General features: G+C 32.2%; 2 protein-coding genes across 2 annotated transcripts in view; one reads left to right on the top strand and one right to left on the bottom strand.

Moving 5' to 3' along the window:
* The window catches only part of LOC111052944 (protein lin-37 homolog), a 33384-nt gene that overhangs the window by 10363 nt on the left and 5121 nt on the right, over nt 1-17900 (bottom strand). Inside the window, exons 4-5 of the mRNA XM_022339764.2 lie at nt 16821-17006; nt 13627-13813 (exon numbers count right to left, since the gene is read on the bottom strand). Of these exons, the coding sequence (XP_022195456.1) occupies nt 13627-13813; nt 16821-17006 (373 nt within the window). The remainder of the gene's footprint in view (nt 1-13626; nt 13814-16820; nt 17007-17900) is intronic.
* Nucleotides 1327-2690, top strand: LOC120353254. Its single transcript, XM_039436211.1, has 2 exons — nt 1327-1504; nt 1555-2690. The coding sequence occupies exons 1-2, from the start codon at nt 1469-1471 to the stop codon at nt 2518-2520; spliced, it is 1002 nt and encodes a 333-aa protein (XP_039292145.1). The 5' UTR covers nt 1327-1468; the 3' UTR covers nt 2521-2690.

Here is a 17900-nt window from a genome sequence, read left to right on the forward strand (position 1 = left end):
GGAGGAGGAGGAGGTGGTGGTGGTGATGGAAAAGGAGGAGGAGGAGGAAGTGAAGAAGAAGAAGTTTGATTGATTGATTTTTCATTTTGTGCTAGGTCTAGAAAGACTAATTGCTCATCGAAACAAAACATAGTACAGCAAAGATTACATCGTATAAAAATAAGACTGTAATGCATATACGTGTATGTCTAAATACGAAATTGAATAGCATATACTTGAAGAATAATAATAGAAAATTAACAAAGAAGGCGAAAAAAATTGTAGCATTGAATATAATTGAAATGATGACAAAATGCAACAATAAAATCATTGATAGAATGATTGATACAACAGTTAAAATAAATGAATTCATATATGATGAAATGTATGATGGATGAATAGGAAAACATTTCAAAAGTGGAAAATACTCAGCTTGAGGATGAACAATAAAAACTATAATACACTATTTCATTGAAAAAAATCAAAGTAATGCTATAATTCGATGCATTGAATAATGGCATACATAATGGATTCTAGATTAAACGAAATCTACTTTGTAAGAAATCTACTTATTTTGGTTCAATATATTATATCATCTGAGTTTGGAACATGAAATTAAATTTTCTTAAGCAAGGTAGACTACAATAATAAGAGAATCACTCTCATAGAAACTTGTGTCCCTAAAAGAAGTAGTGGTATTCCTATATATATTATTGTTCTCGTGTATTCTTATGTTGTTTGATGATATTCAACTATATTGCTTGCTGTATTGTGATGGATGAATATTATTATTGAATATTAATAAATAATATAAATATTATGAAATTTTTATATTATGAAATATATTGGTATGGTTTTGAAGCCAAACCCGTCCAAAACTGATTATAATAATCTCCTTAGCAACGGAGATGAAAATTTTCAAAGTCCTACTTTTAACATAATTTTATTTTCAATTCCCTTTTTGGATAGTTTTATGCCTTATATTATTTGATGTCAACTATTTCTGAAGGTTTGAAAAGAAAAAGTTTTTTTTTTAAAGTGAATTCTCATGAAGAAATTTTAAAGGCAAGTCTACAAATATTTTCTAACCTCAAAATGTTTTATGGAGATGGGAAGTAGGTATTGATGTTTTTCAATGTTTCTGCCTTGTGTTTTAAAGTACTGTTCTTAATTTTAATGTAATTGTACATTATAGATATTGAGTGGATTTTGAAATCAATTTGAAGCTCATTTTTTGCAAGCCGGACACATTCCAGTAATGTCTCCCGGCTACATAGGCCAAAGTCCTTTTCAGGGCAATCCAGATAGTTACTTACTTAGAATAGCACAACTTATATTGAGGGCATGACAAGAGCTAAAGGAGAAATTTGTGGAAAAATGAGTAAAGATCTCAAAATTGACATCATACTGATTCAAGAAACACATGTAGCAGCGAATATGGATAACAAGCTGAAGATTCCAGGCTATACACTTGTTAACAGTTTAAATCATGATAAGCATGGAATTGCCACATTTGTTACATCGAATATTGCTTCTAATTGTAGTGGTTTAAATGGAAATAGTCATGCCATAGGCATAGTATACGGAGGGCTGAGTATATTCAATGTGTACAAACCCCCTGGGGAAGAATGGGAGAACCCTGCCCTCCCTCATGCTGCACATCCGTGCATTTATGCTGGCGATTTCAACTCTCATAGCCCTCTGTGGGGCTACAGAACTGAAAACAGGGATGGTGAGAGTCTGATTCGATGGGCTGAAGTAAATGATTGTCACTTGGAATATGATGCTAAACAAGGCAGCACTTTTCATTCTGCCAGATGGGGAACTTCTACCACTCCAGATCTGTGCTTTGTGTCATGTAATAGGGAAGGTAGACCTTTGCATGTGACAAGATCAGTTGAATCAAGATTCCCTAGAAGTCAACATAGCATGGTGGTTTTAGAGATTGGCATGAGGTTGCCATGTGTTCAAAATCCTGAACTTCCAAGGTGGAATCTCCGTAAGGCAGTTTGGGCAAAGTTTACTGAAGAAGTTGAAAAAACAGTTTCCAGAATCCCTATCAACATACCAAACTATGGAAGGTTCAGCAGACTGCTTTTCATGGCTGCAAAGAGATCTATCCCAAGAGGCCATAGAAAGAATTATGTCCCATGTTGGAATGCAGAATGTGATGGTTTACTGGCTGAATATAAAGTTTCACCAACTGATGAGCTTGCCAATAGCCTGATAAAAAATTTGGATGAAGGAAGACGCAATCGTTGGATGGAAGCCATGCAGAGTCTGGATTTCACTCACTCCAGCAGAAAATCATGGAGTTTACTCCGAAAGCTGAGTGGGAACACAAGATCCATAAAAAGAGCGGATGTGACTCCTGATCAAATAGCTGACATCTTCCAGGAAAATGGTGATATAGATGTGCCCCCAAAGCTGAAAGCTCAAATGAAGCGGAAACTACAGAAGGAGCTGAAAAACTGCATGCAACAATCCTTTTTGGCTGAGTTGGTAAGTTCTGAAGAGATTATAGCTGCCATAAAAAGATGAAAGGCAATAGAGCACCAGGAGTTGATGGAGTTCTGCCTGAGTTTATCAAGAATTTGGGACCAAAAGCTATAATGTGGCTCTCAAAGTATTTTTCTGAAGTAATGGCTAGAGCTGAGCTCCCCAAATCCTGGAAACAAACAAAGGTCGTAGCAGTATTGAAGCCAGGAAAAGATCAAGAGACCCAAAAAGCTATGGACCAATAGCCCTGTTGTCAGTTGTGTACAAACTTTTTGAACGAGTCCTGCTGACAAGAGTCGGGAGCAGAATGGATGAGTGTTTGCCAGAGGAGCAGGCTGGTTTCAGGGAGGGTAGGAGTTGTGAGGAACAAGTATTGGGGCTCACAACTTACATTGAGCATGGGTTTGAGAGAAACCTCAAATCAGGAGCCGTATTTCTGGACCTTAGTGCAGCATATGACACAGTGTGGAGATCTGGTCTTCTTCTGAAGTTAGCAAGGATCCTGAAATGCAAGGCAACCGTCAATCTCTTTGGAGCTATTTTGAGAGACCGTACATGCAGAGTGTCTCTTTATGGTAAACTCAGCACTATAAGAAGATTACAAAATGGTTTACCTCAAGGATCGGTTCTTTCACCAATTTTGTTCAATGTTTACACTGCAGACCTGCCTGTTACTCAATCACGCAAGTTTATTTATGCCGATGACATTGGGCTTGTTACTCAAGGTCGAAATTTTGATCAGCTCCAAATTGTGTTGAATGAGGACTTAGAGTTAATGGCAGAATACTTCCAGCAGTGGTTCTTGAAGCCAAACCCGTCCAAAACTGTCTCAACAATATTCCATCTTAGTAACCAGCATGCAAAAAAGACAATTAATCTCAGGTTATGTGGCAAAAGAATATCTCATCAGGAAGCTCCCCGTCTCTAGAGATTTGGCTAACCCTCCACCAAGGCGCCTCAAGTCAAGAAGATACTTGAGACTTGATGAGCAGGAGGAAATTAGAAGTGCAAGGGAGTTATGGAGACTGAGATGGTTGCAGGGAGAGGTCAGGAACAAAGGCCTTGTGGATGACCCTAATAACATTGTTCCTGGCACCCAGCTGAGACGTAGAGAGTGGTGTGGCCTTAACCGGTTCAGGACGCAGGTGGGAAGGTGTGCTGAGCTGATGACAGCATGGGGATACACATCTGATCCTCTGTGCCAATGTGGACAAATCCAATCAATGAACCACCTAATATCTGAGTGTCCACAACACTCCTATCATGGAGGACTGTCGGCCCTCCATGATGCTGGAGAAGATGCGTGTCAGTGGCTCCAGAACATTCTAAATTCTATTGGTATTTGAAATATTAAGTGTAAAATTATGTTTTTTTCTCTAATTTTGGCCTATGTATGCTTATGCATATACATATATATATATATATATATATATATATATTATATATATATATATATTATATATATATATATTATATATATATATATTATATATATATATATTATATATATATATATATATTATATATATATATATATATATATATATATATATTATATATATATATATTATATATATATATATATATATATTATATATATATATATTATATATATATATATATTATATATATATATATTATATATATATATATATTATATATATATATATATATTATATATATATATATATATATATATTATATATATATATATATATTATATATATATATATATTATATATATATATATTATATATATATATATATTATATATATATATATATATATATATTATATATATATATATATATATATATATATATATATTATATATATATATATATATATATTATATATATATATATTATATATATATATATATTATATATATATATATTATATATATATATATATATATATTATATATATATATATATATATTATATATATATATATATATATATATATTATATATATATATATTATATATATATATATTATATATATATATATTATATATATATATATATATTATATATATATATATATATATATATATATATATATATATTATATATATATATATTATATATATATATATATATATTATATATATATATATATTATATATATATATATATATATATTATATATATATATATTATATATATATATATATTATATATATATATATTATATATATATATATTATATATATATATATTATATATATATATATATATATATTATATATATATATATTATATATATATATATTATATATATATATATTATATATATATATATATTATATATATATATATTATATATATATATATATTATATATATATATATATATTATATATATATATATATATATTATATATATATATATTATATATATATATATATATTATATATATATATATTATATATATATATATATTATATATATATATATATATATATATATTATATATATATATATATTATATATATATATATATATATTATATATATATATATTATATATATATATATTATATATATATATATTATATATATATATATATATTATATATATATATATATATTATATATATATATATATATTATATATATATATATATATATATTATATATATATATATATATTATATATATATATATTATATATATATATATTATATATATATATATTATATATATATATATTATATATATATATATATTAACATTTTGTTACTTTGGTGTAAACCCAGCTTTATGAAGAGAATAAATTGAAAGAACTTGTTTTTTTTTTTTGAACATGTAACAGATTTTATTCTGACCTATAAACCAACATACATCACATCTGATACTTCGTAGAAGAATTCCTAGTGGAATAGGAATTTTCACCATGACCATCCATCTTCTGGCATACAAGATATTACAGTATTTCAAGATACAAGATAACCTCTTCTTGAGGCTATTGAATAGCCTACTTTCCATAATGCGTGGTAAATACATACTTGTTCAGCATGAGTAAACAGAAAATAAAATAAAAATACAATATCAATTTGACAGCTCATCAATTTGCACTACGAATCTCATGCTCATAAACCAAATTTCCCGTAGTCATGCAACAGAGCATTATACCATTCAGTATGCTAAACTATGAGTTAGTATCACCGAGGCGTCATAAATTAGTATTTGCGATGATAACCAACTCGGCGTGGAGTTCGGGAGCTCACGCTTATTTTTATTTCCTCGGGTACACATTCATTACACAGTCATGAAACCTGACAGAAGAACTTATAACACTTGATTTACTCTGAAAAAAGACTCAATCTTCTTGTAAGATATGGAGATTGAGGATCTTCAGTTCAATTCATATTGCTCTGTTAGAATTCTTAAATGATACAGGATTAATATCGGGGCACCGAGCTTCGCTCGTAAATTTTATTTATTGAATAAACAGAACACAATTCTCTAAAATGATCGTGTTTATATTTTTCAGCTGGCTATACGTCAGCTTTGGAATTTCGGGGATGCGATATTTTGATTTTCCACAGAATCACTCGCTCACTTTTTACTATCCGTAAACGACGAAAGTCTCAGCTGTTTCAGCCAAGGATGAATTATCCTTCTAATGTCGTTCAGCGAGTTTTCCCAAGGATGAGACCAAGTGCAATCGAATTTTTATATCTTAAACCTACTATGTTCCAAATTTCCAAATTTTGACTGTCATGAGTGAGATGAATAGAGAATATTTAAATAGAGGGGATAGGGTGGGGTGAATAAAGAACGAATCGGGGAGAGGAACGGGTTGAATAGTGGAACAGGATTGAGAGAGTTTGATTCTGCTATCCAATGATTTCTACGAGTAGAACTTCCATTTTTCGATGATCATTCTCAGACTTTCACCTTTTGACAATGAATTAATTATTATTATCAATCGATAATCCAAATTAAATTTTGTAATTCACCCCGAAGACTTCTGCTACTACAAATATTGACAACAGGGTAAACAGCTAGATGGAAACTCCATCAATTTCCATCTTTTGACAATGATATTTTAGACTGTCACAAGTGGAATGGCTAAAAAATATTCCAACTTGGATTGTTTCGAAGAACTATAGAAATGTAATACAGTGAAGTGGATTGATGAGTAAATAAAGAAGTTGATAAATTTTATCTTTTTTGAAATACAAAAAAGCAAGCAAATAAAATGTACAAAATATTAGAAAAACTACTCATATATGAAATTTACTACAGGTATGAAGAAATTATATCTTCTTCATACCTGTAGTAAATTTCATATATGAGTAGTTTTTCTAATATTTTGTACATTTTATTTGCTTGCTTTTGTTTTCGAGATCCGTTGAGCATAAATAAACCATATAACCAGATATAAAAATAACCAGATAATCAGGAATAAAAATATAAATAGATATACAGAAATTGCTCGCTTAATATAATAGGATACCATGAGGATCCGACAATAAGAAATTCAATAAAATTAAATTCAAGATGGAGGAAAAAATGGCGGATAATTACTAAAAAACCATGTATTTCACGGTTTTCTCGGAAACGGCTCTAACGATTTTCTTCAAATTTGTACCATGAATAGCTATTTATAAGCCCTATCAACTGACATGAGTCTCATTTCTGGGAAAATTGCAGGAGCTCCGTAATATTCTTGAGGAAAATGGCGGATAATTACTAAAAAACCACGTTTTTCACGATCTTCTCAAAAATGACTTGACCGATTTTTTTCAAATTCATACCCTGTATAGTTATATATCAGCTCAATCAACTGGCATGAGTCTCCTCCCTGAGAAATCAACAGGGGGTCCACCCCATCCTTGAGAATTGAACTTTGCAACCTCCTTCTCGTGCATGGTAGGTAGAGCAGATTATAAAAATCTGGTGTGGTACACTCACACAACTTTCCTTGCTCATTCATCTATAAGCCTCATTCTTAAACGAGGATAATTTAGGGGAACAACATTATGCCGATTGGCGGCTAAATAATTAAAACTACGATTATACTATTGTTATTGTGTTCAGAGTATATTTTCCTTTGTTTGAATTATGAAATTTGAGGATTTTTTAAAAGTTTTCAAACAGCTGTTCTACAAATAAAATATCGACATGTGTTCTTTTGAATAAACTGCTCTACCTACCTACCCCACGCACGAGAAGTTTTTCAAGGATGGGGTGGACCCCCTGTTATTTTCTCAATCATTCATAGTTGAGAATGATATTGTATCTATCAATGTATCCCAAGGATGAGACCAAGTGCAATCGAATTTTTATATCTTAAACCTACTATGTTCCAAATTTCCAAATTTTGACTGTCATGAGTGAGATGAATAGAGAATATTTAAATAGAGGGGATAGGGTGGGGTGAATAAAGAACGAATCGGGGAGAGGAACGGGTTGAATAGTGGAACAGGATTGAGAGAGTTTGATTCTGCTATCCGATTTCTACGAGTAGAACTTCCATTTTTCGATGATCATTCTCAGACTTTCACCTTTTGACAATGAATTAATTATTATTATCAATCGATAATCCAAATTAAATTTTGTAATTCAACCCGAAGACTTCTGCTACTACAAATATTGACAACAGGGTAAACAGCTAGATGGAAACTCCATCAATTTCCATCTTTTGACAATGATATTTTAGACTGTCACAAGTGGAATGGCTAAAAAATATTCCAACTTGGATTGTTTCGAAGAACTATAGAAATGTAATACAGTGAAGTGGATTGATGAGTAAATAAAGAAGTTGATAAATTTTATCTTTTTTGAAATACAAAAAAGCAAGCAAATAAAATGTACAAAATATTAGAAAAACTACTCATATTTACTACAGGTATGAAGAAATTATATCTTCTTCATACCTGTAGTAAATTTCATATATGAGTAGTTTTTCTAATATTTTGTACATTTTATTTGCTTGCTTTTGTTTTCGAGATCCGTTGAGCATAAATAAACCATATAACCAGATATAAAAATAACCAGATAATCAGGAATAAAAATATAAATAGATATACAGAAATTGCTCGCTTAATATAATAGGATACCATGAGGATCCGACAATAAGAAATTCAATAAAATTAAATTCAAGATGGAGGAAAAAATGGCGGATAATTACTAAAAAACCATGTATTTCACGGTTTTCTCGGAAACGGCTCTAACGATTTTCTTCAAATTTGTACCATGAATAGCTATTTATAAGCCCTATCAACTGACTTGAGTCTCATTTCTGGGAAAATTGCAGGAGCTCCGTAATATTCTTGAGGAAAATGGCGGATAATTACTAAAAAACCACGTTTTTCACGATCTTCTCAAAAATGACTTGACCGATTTTTTTCAAATTCATACCCTGTATAGTTATATATCAGTTCAATTAACTGGCATGGGTCTCCTCCCTGAGAAATCAACAGGGGGTCCACCCCATCCTTGAGAATTGAACTTTGCAACCTCCTTCTCGTGCATGGTAGGTAGAGTAGATTATAAAAATCTGGTGTGGTACACTCACACAACTTTCCTTGCTCATTCATCTATAAGCCTCATTCTTAAACGAGGATAATTTAGGGGAACAACATTATGCCGATTGGCGGCTAAATAATTAAAACTACGATTATACTATTGTTATTGTGTTCAGAGTATATTTTCCTTTGTTTGAATTATGAAATTTGAGGATTTTTTAAAAGTTTTTAAAACAGCTGTTCTACAAATAAAATATCGACATGTGTTCTTTTGAATAAACTGCTCTACCTACCTACCCCACGCACGAGAAGTTTTTCAAGGATGGGGTGGACCCCTGTTATTTTCTCAGGGACGAGACTCATGCCAGTTAATAGAGCTGATATATAACTATACGGGGTATGAATTTGAAAAAAATCAGTCATGTCATTTTTGAGAAAATCGTGATAGAAATTTAACAAAATTCATTCTTCTCGGGAATATTACGGAGCTCCTGCAATTTTCCCAGAAATGAGACTCATGTCAGTTGATAGGGCTTATAAATAGCTACCTAGGGAATAAATTTGAAGAAAATAGTTGGAGCAGTTTTTGAGAAAACCGTGAAAAACATGGTTTTTAGCCATTATCCGCCATTTTGAATTGAATTTTATTGAATTTCTTATTGTCGGATCCTCATGGTATAAGGACCTTAAGTTTAAAATTTAAAGTCAATCGGTTAATTATGAATGGTGTTATCGTGTTCACAGACACACACACACACACACACACACACACACACACACACACACACACCAACCCAAAAATCATGTTTTTGGACTCAGGGAACCTTGAAACGTATAGAAAACATGAAATAAGGGTACCTTAATATTTTTTTGAAAGCAATACTTTCCTTACCTATGGTAATAGGGCAAGGAAAGTAAAAAGAACACATAACTTAGTAGAGATATTTCATCTGTAGAACAGCTGTTTTAACGACTTTTAAAAAAATCATCGAATTTCACAATTTACACAAAGGAAAAAGTACTCTGAAAACAAATATACAGGGTGTCCCACGAAAGGTGTAACAGCCGAAGACCGTATATTCTACATTAAATTTGCAACAAAAAATGTCAAGTAAAATTTTCTTATATCGACTTTGGTTTTCGAGATATATAGATTTTTCGATATTTTTGAAAAAAGTTAATAACAAGAAAACTATTAGTCAAAATCTAATTGCAAGGATATGGTTGGAAAGAGGAAGAAATTTCCAATAAGATTCATAAAATTTGTTCCTTTGTTTGACGTTTTTGAAATTTTTTATGAGTGTTCTAACTGTTTGAAATTTGGCTTTGAACTCGACGAATTTACTTTTTTCAACTTTGAACGCTCATAAAAAGTTCAAAAACGTCAAACAAAGGAACAAGTTATTTGAATCGTATTGGAAATTTCTTCCTCTATCCAACAATGTCCTTGCAATTCGATTTTGACTAATAGTTTTCTAGTTATTAACTTTTTTCAAAAATATCGAAAAATCGATATATCTCGAAAAATCGATATGTCTCGAAAACTAAGGTCGATATAAGAAAATTTTACTGGACATTTTTTGTAGCAAATTCAATGTAGAATCCATGGTCTTCGGCTGTTACACCTTTCGTGGGACACATACAGTAGTCTGATCGTAGTTTCAAATATGTTGACGCCAATCGTCATTATGTTATTCCCCTGAATTATTCTCGTTTAAGAATGAGGCTTACAGTTCAATGAGCAAGGAGATTCCCAAGTGTTGGGAATAGTATCCAGGATATGCTTGTTTAAATAATATTATTTATAGTATAATAGTATCCAGAATATGCTAAATTTCTCTGTAATGAAAATATTGTCTGGGTTAGTACCTGACTTGCACCTATTGCTATTGAAGGATGCGCTCTGCTTAGGGTCAAACAGAAGTGAGAGACCATTATTCATTGGCCATTGTTGCACTCTTTCTCCATCTGCGTTTGTCGTAGGGTAACTCCATTTCGCGCACTACAATTTTGCACTCCTTCTTGTTGAAGTTTGGGGTGCTGCAGAAATCAAAGTCAACTCCTGGACGTTTATAAACTGATGTGACTGTGCAGTTAGATAACTCAACCGTAATTATTTCAATGTTATTATTATTCATCGTATAAGAGCACATTACTTTCAGGTTATCTCTGCCGAAAATGCAGCTGCCGTACTGCCTGTGGGGGATCTCCGAAACCAGTTTCACCCCATGTATTTCGGGTCTGCTTTGAGCATCAGTTCTATGTGTCTCTTGAATGCACAGCACATCACATCGACGTGTCTTGCAAATATTACCAAGTATTTCTTCCTTTATACTAGATAAGCCCTCAATATTGATTGAGATTGTCACGAGGGGAGGCCCTGAAAAGGGCCGTTTTGAGGCATTTCTATTTATATCACTTGAAGAAGTGATATATCACTATTTCTATTTCTTTTATTGATTAAAAATAAACTATTGATTTGAAGATGATAATATTCTCCACGAATGATAATACAAGTTCAATGAATAATACAAAAATAATTTTGAAGTCAAGTGTCAAAGTTGTTCCACATTGAAATGTTTTTATTGATTTTCCACAAATGAGGAAAGATGGACAAAGGCCATTTTGAAAATAAACTCCTCATTTAGTCTTATTACCTAGTAATTCTCTGAGGATTCACTTGCTGTCATTAGTTTAGCTCAAGTCTTTCAACATAAGGATCATGATAATAAGAGATAAAATATTTTTTTAACCTCATATTTATGTATGAAATGGAAAGATTTTATAATTAAATAAATACAACTATCTTGTCGTCTAGGCTTTTCAGACACCAACTGGAGAATACATTTTTAACAATTCAATCATTCATCATGAGGCTTCTTTCTGGCACAAATAAACATTGGGAAGGATAAACATATAATAGCAACAATCACGTTACTATACTGTCAGCATTGCTTGAATGTGAAACATTGATGTTATTCATATTATTGGCTGACAGTTTGAAGTGAATCTCTCTATGGTTGTGTAATGGTTATGATATTGAAATGAATTAATAATTATGGGTTTGTGTTTTCATAGAGATGAATTTAGTATGCGTTCATTCGAAAAGTGTAGAATTATTATGACTTCAACAATGAGACTTTAGTGATCTTGTAGCATAATTTTGTGTGTAAATTTTTATCGTGAGAAATTTATTTTTCTGTTGAAAAATAATTTTCTCACATTAAGATTTTGCTAACTTGCGTCCGGGAAGACTAAAATTTTATGCAGGGTTGAAGTATTCTCACGGAACTGTATTTCCATTAGCGATGGAAAATACACGAGTATTCGGGAATATTTCAAATTTGCATTTTCCTTTCCCACGGAATTGTGCTCTGTCTTCAAGTGGACCGCCGTCTCGTTGGTGGAAGGGGAACATAATTTGCGTGGAAAAGTTTAGTCTCAATGAAGCCGCGAATCGAAACAGATTAAAAGCCAGACGTAGCCTCGGGCCTCGAGGGCCCTCAATTAACGTGTTTGTTGTCTAAATTTGTTAAAATTCATTAGTTTTCAGCGCGGGATAAATTAAAGTGTTTTAATTGTTTGAAGTGAATGTGTAGTTTTTATTGAAAATATTAGTGAGAACATCCTAGTGTAGTGAAAATTCTAATAGTGATAGATATATAATTTGAACGATCGTGAGTGCCATTATATTTTCCACCTCATACTAAAACCCTTGAATGACCGAGGCCATATTCTTATAAAGTTACTAGCTTACCCGGCGAACTTCATACCGCCAAAAAGTCAATCATGTCTCACTTGACTTTATTTGGTGCATCATGAAATTTATCTCACAATCAATATTTTCATTTATATCTCAATACGGACTTCTTATGTGCTTAAAACTACCGTTTTAATACCAGTAAACAATTTTATCACAGAGTGACGTGTTTATTACAGCCAGTATGTTCAGATGCTAAATCATATTATCACAACGTGATCTTGAATCATGATAATCTTCCCGTTCTACGATAGCCGCTCGGCTGACAATTTCGAAAACAGAGGTCTGTAAAATGGATTAATATATAATTATTATTAGCCGCCCCTATTAAAATTTCTGGTCAGAAACCATTCCCAATATTTACACAACATATTCTCAAAGTTTCATGCCGTTTTGTCAAGTAGTTTTCGAGTCTATAGGGAACAAACAGATATTCATTTATATATATATAAATATAGATAATAGTAAAATGACCTTCGTGAAAAGTTAGAATTCCAGACGAAAAGTTAGCAAAGTTTTAAAAGATAGTTTTCTCAGCTTATAGAATTTGCAATAGAATGTTTTCGATTATTTGTTGTTGAAATTCTAGTACCATTAAAATTATTAAATAAATTTCGAAATTGAATACAATGCAAATGTTGTTGTTTATAAAGTCCCATGACTCGCCCATTAAGTATTTAGAGATCTCTCTTCTATCCCCATCTGGGGGCGGTTACAGTTGAAATCTAGTGATACAAACATGTTAAACTTGTGTAAGAGTGATCCATTCTCAAGATTTTTTTCTAATTCAATAGCAAAAGGTTCCATTAAGCTGAACGAACGGTTATGATTAGGAGTAAAAACATAAAAAAGTGTTTGTAATACTGTATCTATGAGGAGTGATGAATTGGACGGACAACACTTACGAAAGTCTCATCAGTAATGCCCTGCAATTCAACTCGCTCTGGAGATGGAATACGACTGAGAGGAGGCCCCACGGGAGGAGGCATTTTGTACACATCCTTTATGTTCTCAAGATCGACTACATCGTCATTCTCTTTAGGCTCAGCCATGCTTTCGTCTTTGGCTTCCTCGGGAACATCCTCTGGCTCACTGAAAGCAGAAAGTTTCATAACATTTATATCAATTGGTGAAAAAAATATGTAGCCTCTTATAAGAATTTTGTATTCTAGTTTGAAAAAAATAATTATTAAAATCCAAGAAGCCCTATATTTTAATTTTTATTGCCAAAGATCGGGTGTAACTCGTGCACCGAAATTGTTCTTGAAACACAAATAGATTTCATTATGATGAGTGGTTCCAAATTAACATGTAAATTATTTTAAAATGGGTCTAAAATTATTAAATAGCTGAAAATCGGAACTGCTATCGTATCAATTTTACTTGAAATCTATAAAAATTGTCAATACAAAAAGTACTTATTTTTCAATAACTTCATATTTTGACTTTTTAATTGTTATTATTAATTTCATAGATAAGATTTACACCAGTGATGAGAAAATACAGAAATCTTTCCCTGAAAAACTAGTCTATTTGAAATTTTAAATCAACAGTCAATAACTAAAATTTTTCATTACTGATTTTCTGATAATTTTTGTTCGAAAAACACTCGAATTCCAAACACAAAATGGCTGAAAATGTCAATAATTACATTTTACGAGACGAGAATAAACTTCACCCATTGTCAGGCTAGTTCATCTGTTAAGCACCTTTGCAAGCATCTCAAAAGATTCAACCGATCTATATGAAACAGAATTCTTGAACGTCATCGACCTGTTAACGAATTTCACTGGATGGCGTAAGGCTAATTTTTAAAGAACAAATTATTACTTTTAACCCTCAACTACCTTCAATATTAATTTTGGCACAGTTGAATGAAGGCCATTAATTTCATGAATGGGTGCAGCACGAGGCTCAATTTTAGGCCGGTTGCAGACAAACCACTATCGCATGTGGGATGTGGGAGCTACTATTTTCCTTCTGTGGTACCACAAACGCAGCGCATATGGAATGCATTGGCAGGCATGGCAGTGGCACTGATACTTCCACATGGCGTTGCGCGCTGTGGTAATGATTATTTTCCATGCGATTGTGGTACCACTAGATTGATCACCTCGCTTCCGCTAGCTTCTGTACCACAAACACATTAATGAGCGTTTTCTCGAATGTAGTGTGAAAGACTCTCTGCGTTAGTCGTATTTTTCTGTGGCATGTCGGTCCCACAACCCACATGCGATTGTGGTTTGTCTGCATCCAGCCTTAATGTGATAAATGAAAAGATGTTATTCATCCAAAAAATGGTAAAATAACAGAAAAATCAATACGTTATCGAAATGAAGAACTTTTTACAGTAATATAATGAGTTGGCATAATAATAAGGTTCTTTTATATGAATAAAACAAAAACCCCTCGAGGCCCAGCCTGTACCCCACACAGGCTGTGCTATGCATAAATCTTGGAACTAGTATTAAGAACTACGTAGATGAGTGAGTTGGTGCGACCGACTGGTCTTGAGAATATTACAAATATACTGCTACAATGACATAATAGAGGAAACAAAATGAAATTAAATAAAGGATATACAATTTTTACTTTCATTAAATCATTTTTATAGCGTGAAAATGAAAATGAATTTGAATTCATGAAATATCTTGAATACTAATTTTATCATATGGAATTGACATCTATCTCTAATTGCTAATTACGATAATGTGGGTTTACTGAAAATCCTGTTTCCATGCCCTAAACCTGTGTTTCTTATAATAAAATCGCTGTAACAAGCGATTCGCATCCTAGGAGGTTTGACTCGCTGTACATACACATTTTTGTCACTTGTTAAGCGTACTCAGTAGTCTCGTACTGCAGGCTCAGCTTCATTTTTTCAAAGTTGAATTTGTGATGAGGGTATATCATCAGTATAAGCGGTTTCAATGTAGATAGCAGAAGTGCACGAATTAGGATGATGGGTGATGAAAGCACAATCTCTTGACTTGTAGCGTTAAAACCATATTACAAAAAAACAGCGTTTTCCCACCAATCTACTATTCAATATATTTCCAGTAATGAATGTTAGGCAGATTTTCATAAAAACTTTAGTAATTTACATTTTCAATAATATATAAGGACACTTTTTTCAGAGAGATTCAACACATTCATCTAACCAGAAACCAAACAATGTCACGTTTATTTAATCCTACTATTAGTATCAGTTTGCAAAGGCACAATTCATTTTACATTTCCCAATGGCTGTACAGAAACCTTCCTCCAAAAATAGTTGAGGCTGGGGCGGGCCGATTCACTGTAGTGTTAAAAAGCGCAGAATTTCTGAATGGTTAATGCAAGTTGAATGGCAGGATGCAGAGAATTTAATCAAATAACCTTATGTTTGAAATTCAAATTTTAATTTGTTTTTCTTACCAAATACATTTTGCAAAAAGCGATTCCGACTGTTCTGGTGTGATGAAAATAATAATTATTAATAAATTATAAAAATTGGTATTATTACAAGCCGATTACCTAATTTTCTCCCAATGGATCTATCTTTTCTTCCTCCTTAAATTTAAATTGATTTTTATATAATTAATACTAAAAATATATTACATATAATCTATTTTTATTTCATTTACCGTATGTATCTTATACTTATAGCCCAATAGTCTATGTGGGTTCTAATATTCATTTTATAATTATTGTAACTGTGTTGTTAAAATTGTATGATACGTGAATAAATGAATTGAAATTGAAAATTTAATCAGAGTTTCGGATTTCAAGTCCATCTGAAATAATATGTAATAATAATAATAAAAATAATAATATCGAGTGGTCTGGTGTCAAAGTTTACAGGAAGCAAATGATCATTTTCAGGGCTTCTGACATGACCTAACGACTAATTTTAATGCAGCCCGGACCTACGGCTAAAGTGACTATCCGAAACACGGGAGTGGCCCGAGAAGAAAATATAAATAAAGAATATGTAAGACTGCTTACATTTAAGACGAAGTACATAAAAACATTATTTCAAGTATCGAACTAACCATTAAAATAATCAAATAGTTATTCTCGAAAACTACGGTGAACACAGAAAATTGATCAGTCTTACGTTTTGATAGAAGGTATTGGCTGATTGGCCATCCAAGCTCGGCAAATAGGATAGAGCGGAGTTTCATCGCCAAACTGGGCCAAGTCCACGCTTCTGTCAAACAATTTCATCACAAACGTATGGTGAAACTGTTGATCCACGTCCACTTCTTTTTTCTTTCTTCTCCGAACAGTTTGTCTGCTATCTCTAAAAAATAATTTTACACTGATTATCTTCTATCTCTCAAACTAATCAAAACGCTCAATCTATAATAAGGTTATTTGTTATACGTTGACGTTATCCACTCTATAATAATGTGGTTTGTTGGGCATAAACATCAGCTTAGAGACGAACGCACACAGCAACAGAAAGACGGCGAAAGAATCAAAATCTTGATTCAAAACAGACTTGAGGAGACAGAAGGACGTCTGAGTGCATTGCAACATTTGAACACCTGGAGAGGGATTTTTCTCTGTCTGTTGCTGTGAGGACCTACCTTAAAAATAGGGTATGTTATAACCTAAGCCTATTTGTTCAAGCACATGGATTGAGGAGATTTAAAAGCTTCGAAAGCGCCTTTAGATTAATTTCCGCCCAAAAAATGAGGATAATTATGGGCATTTTACACAGGGTAGAATAAGGATTTTGGAAATTGGAAGAAAAGCAAGATATTAAGAGTTTGAAATTCATAGTCAAAATAAGGCGCGTGCCTGATAAAACTGCTCACATAAATCAATAATGTACAATTTATTTTATTTTTATCGACAATCACAAATCATTACTACAATATAATATGATTGGGAGAAGACAACAGGCATAGCCCAAAACTGAATTTCTCCCAAATTTTGATGGATAAAAGTTTCGAAAAATGAATGAGGTTATTGATTTCACTTTTCACTTTAAAGTCCAATTTTCACTTCAAAACTTATAATTAAACTAAAAATTTCAAATTTCACAAACTTGCCAAGTGCGTACAAATTATTACGAGCTCGAGAGTGATTCAAAATTCAAAATTGTGGATGTGTGGATGACTACTATGCCAGCACTCGTCTTCACTTGCCTTTGCTCCATTTTTTTGTCAAGACAAGACAAGCGAAGGAG

This window comes from Nilaparvata lugens, chromosome 10, assembly GCF_014356525.2.
Source record: "Nilaparvata lugens isolate BPH chromosome 10, ASM1435652v1, whole genome shotgun sequence".
Classification (NCBI taxonomy): Eukaryota; Metazoa; Arthropoda; class Insecta; order Hemiptera; family Delphacidae; genus Nilaparvata; species Nilaparvata lugens.

What these genes read in the sequence shown, in the direction of transcription:
- LOC120353254 (XM_039436211.1), top strand. Translation starts at nt 1,469, where the DNA reads ATGATAAGCATGGAATTGCCACATTTGTTACATCGA. An exon ending in TGCCACATTTGTTACATCGA is followed by an intron (nt 1,505 to 1,554) that starts ATATTGCTTCTA and finishes CATGCCATAGGC; the next exon opens with ATAGTATACGGAGGGCTGAG.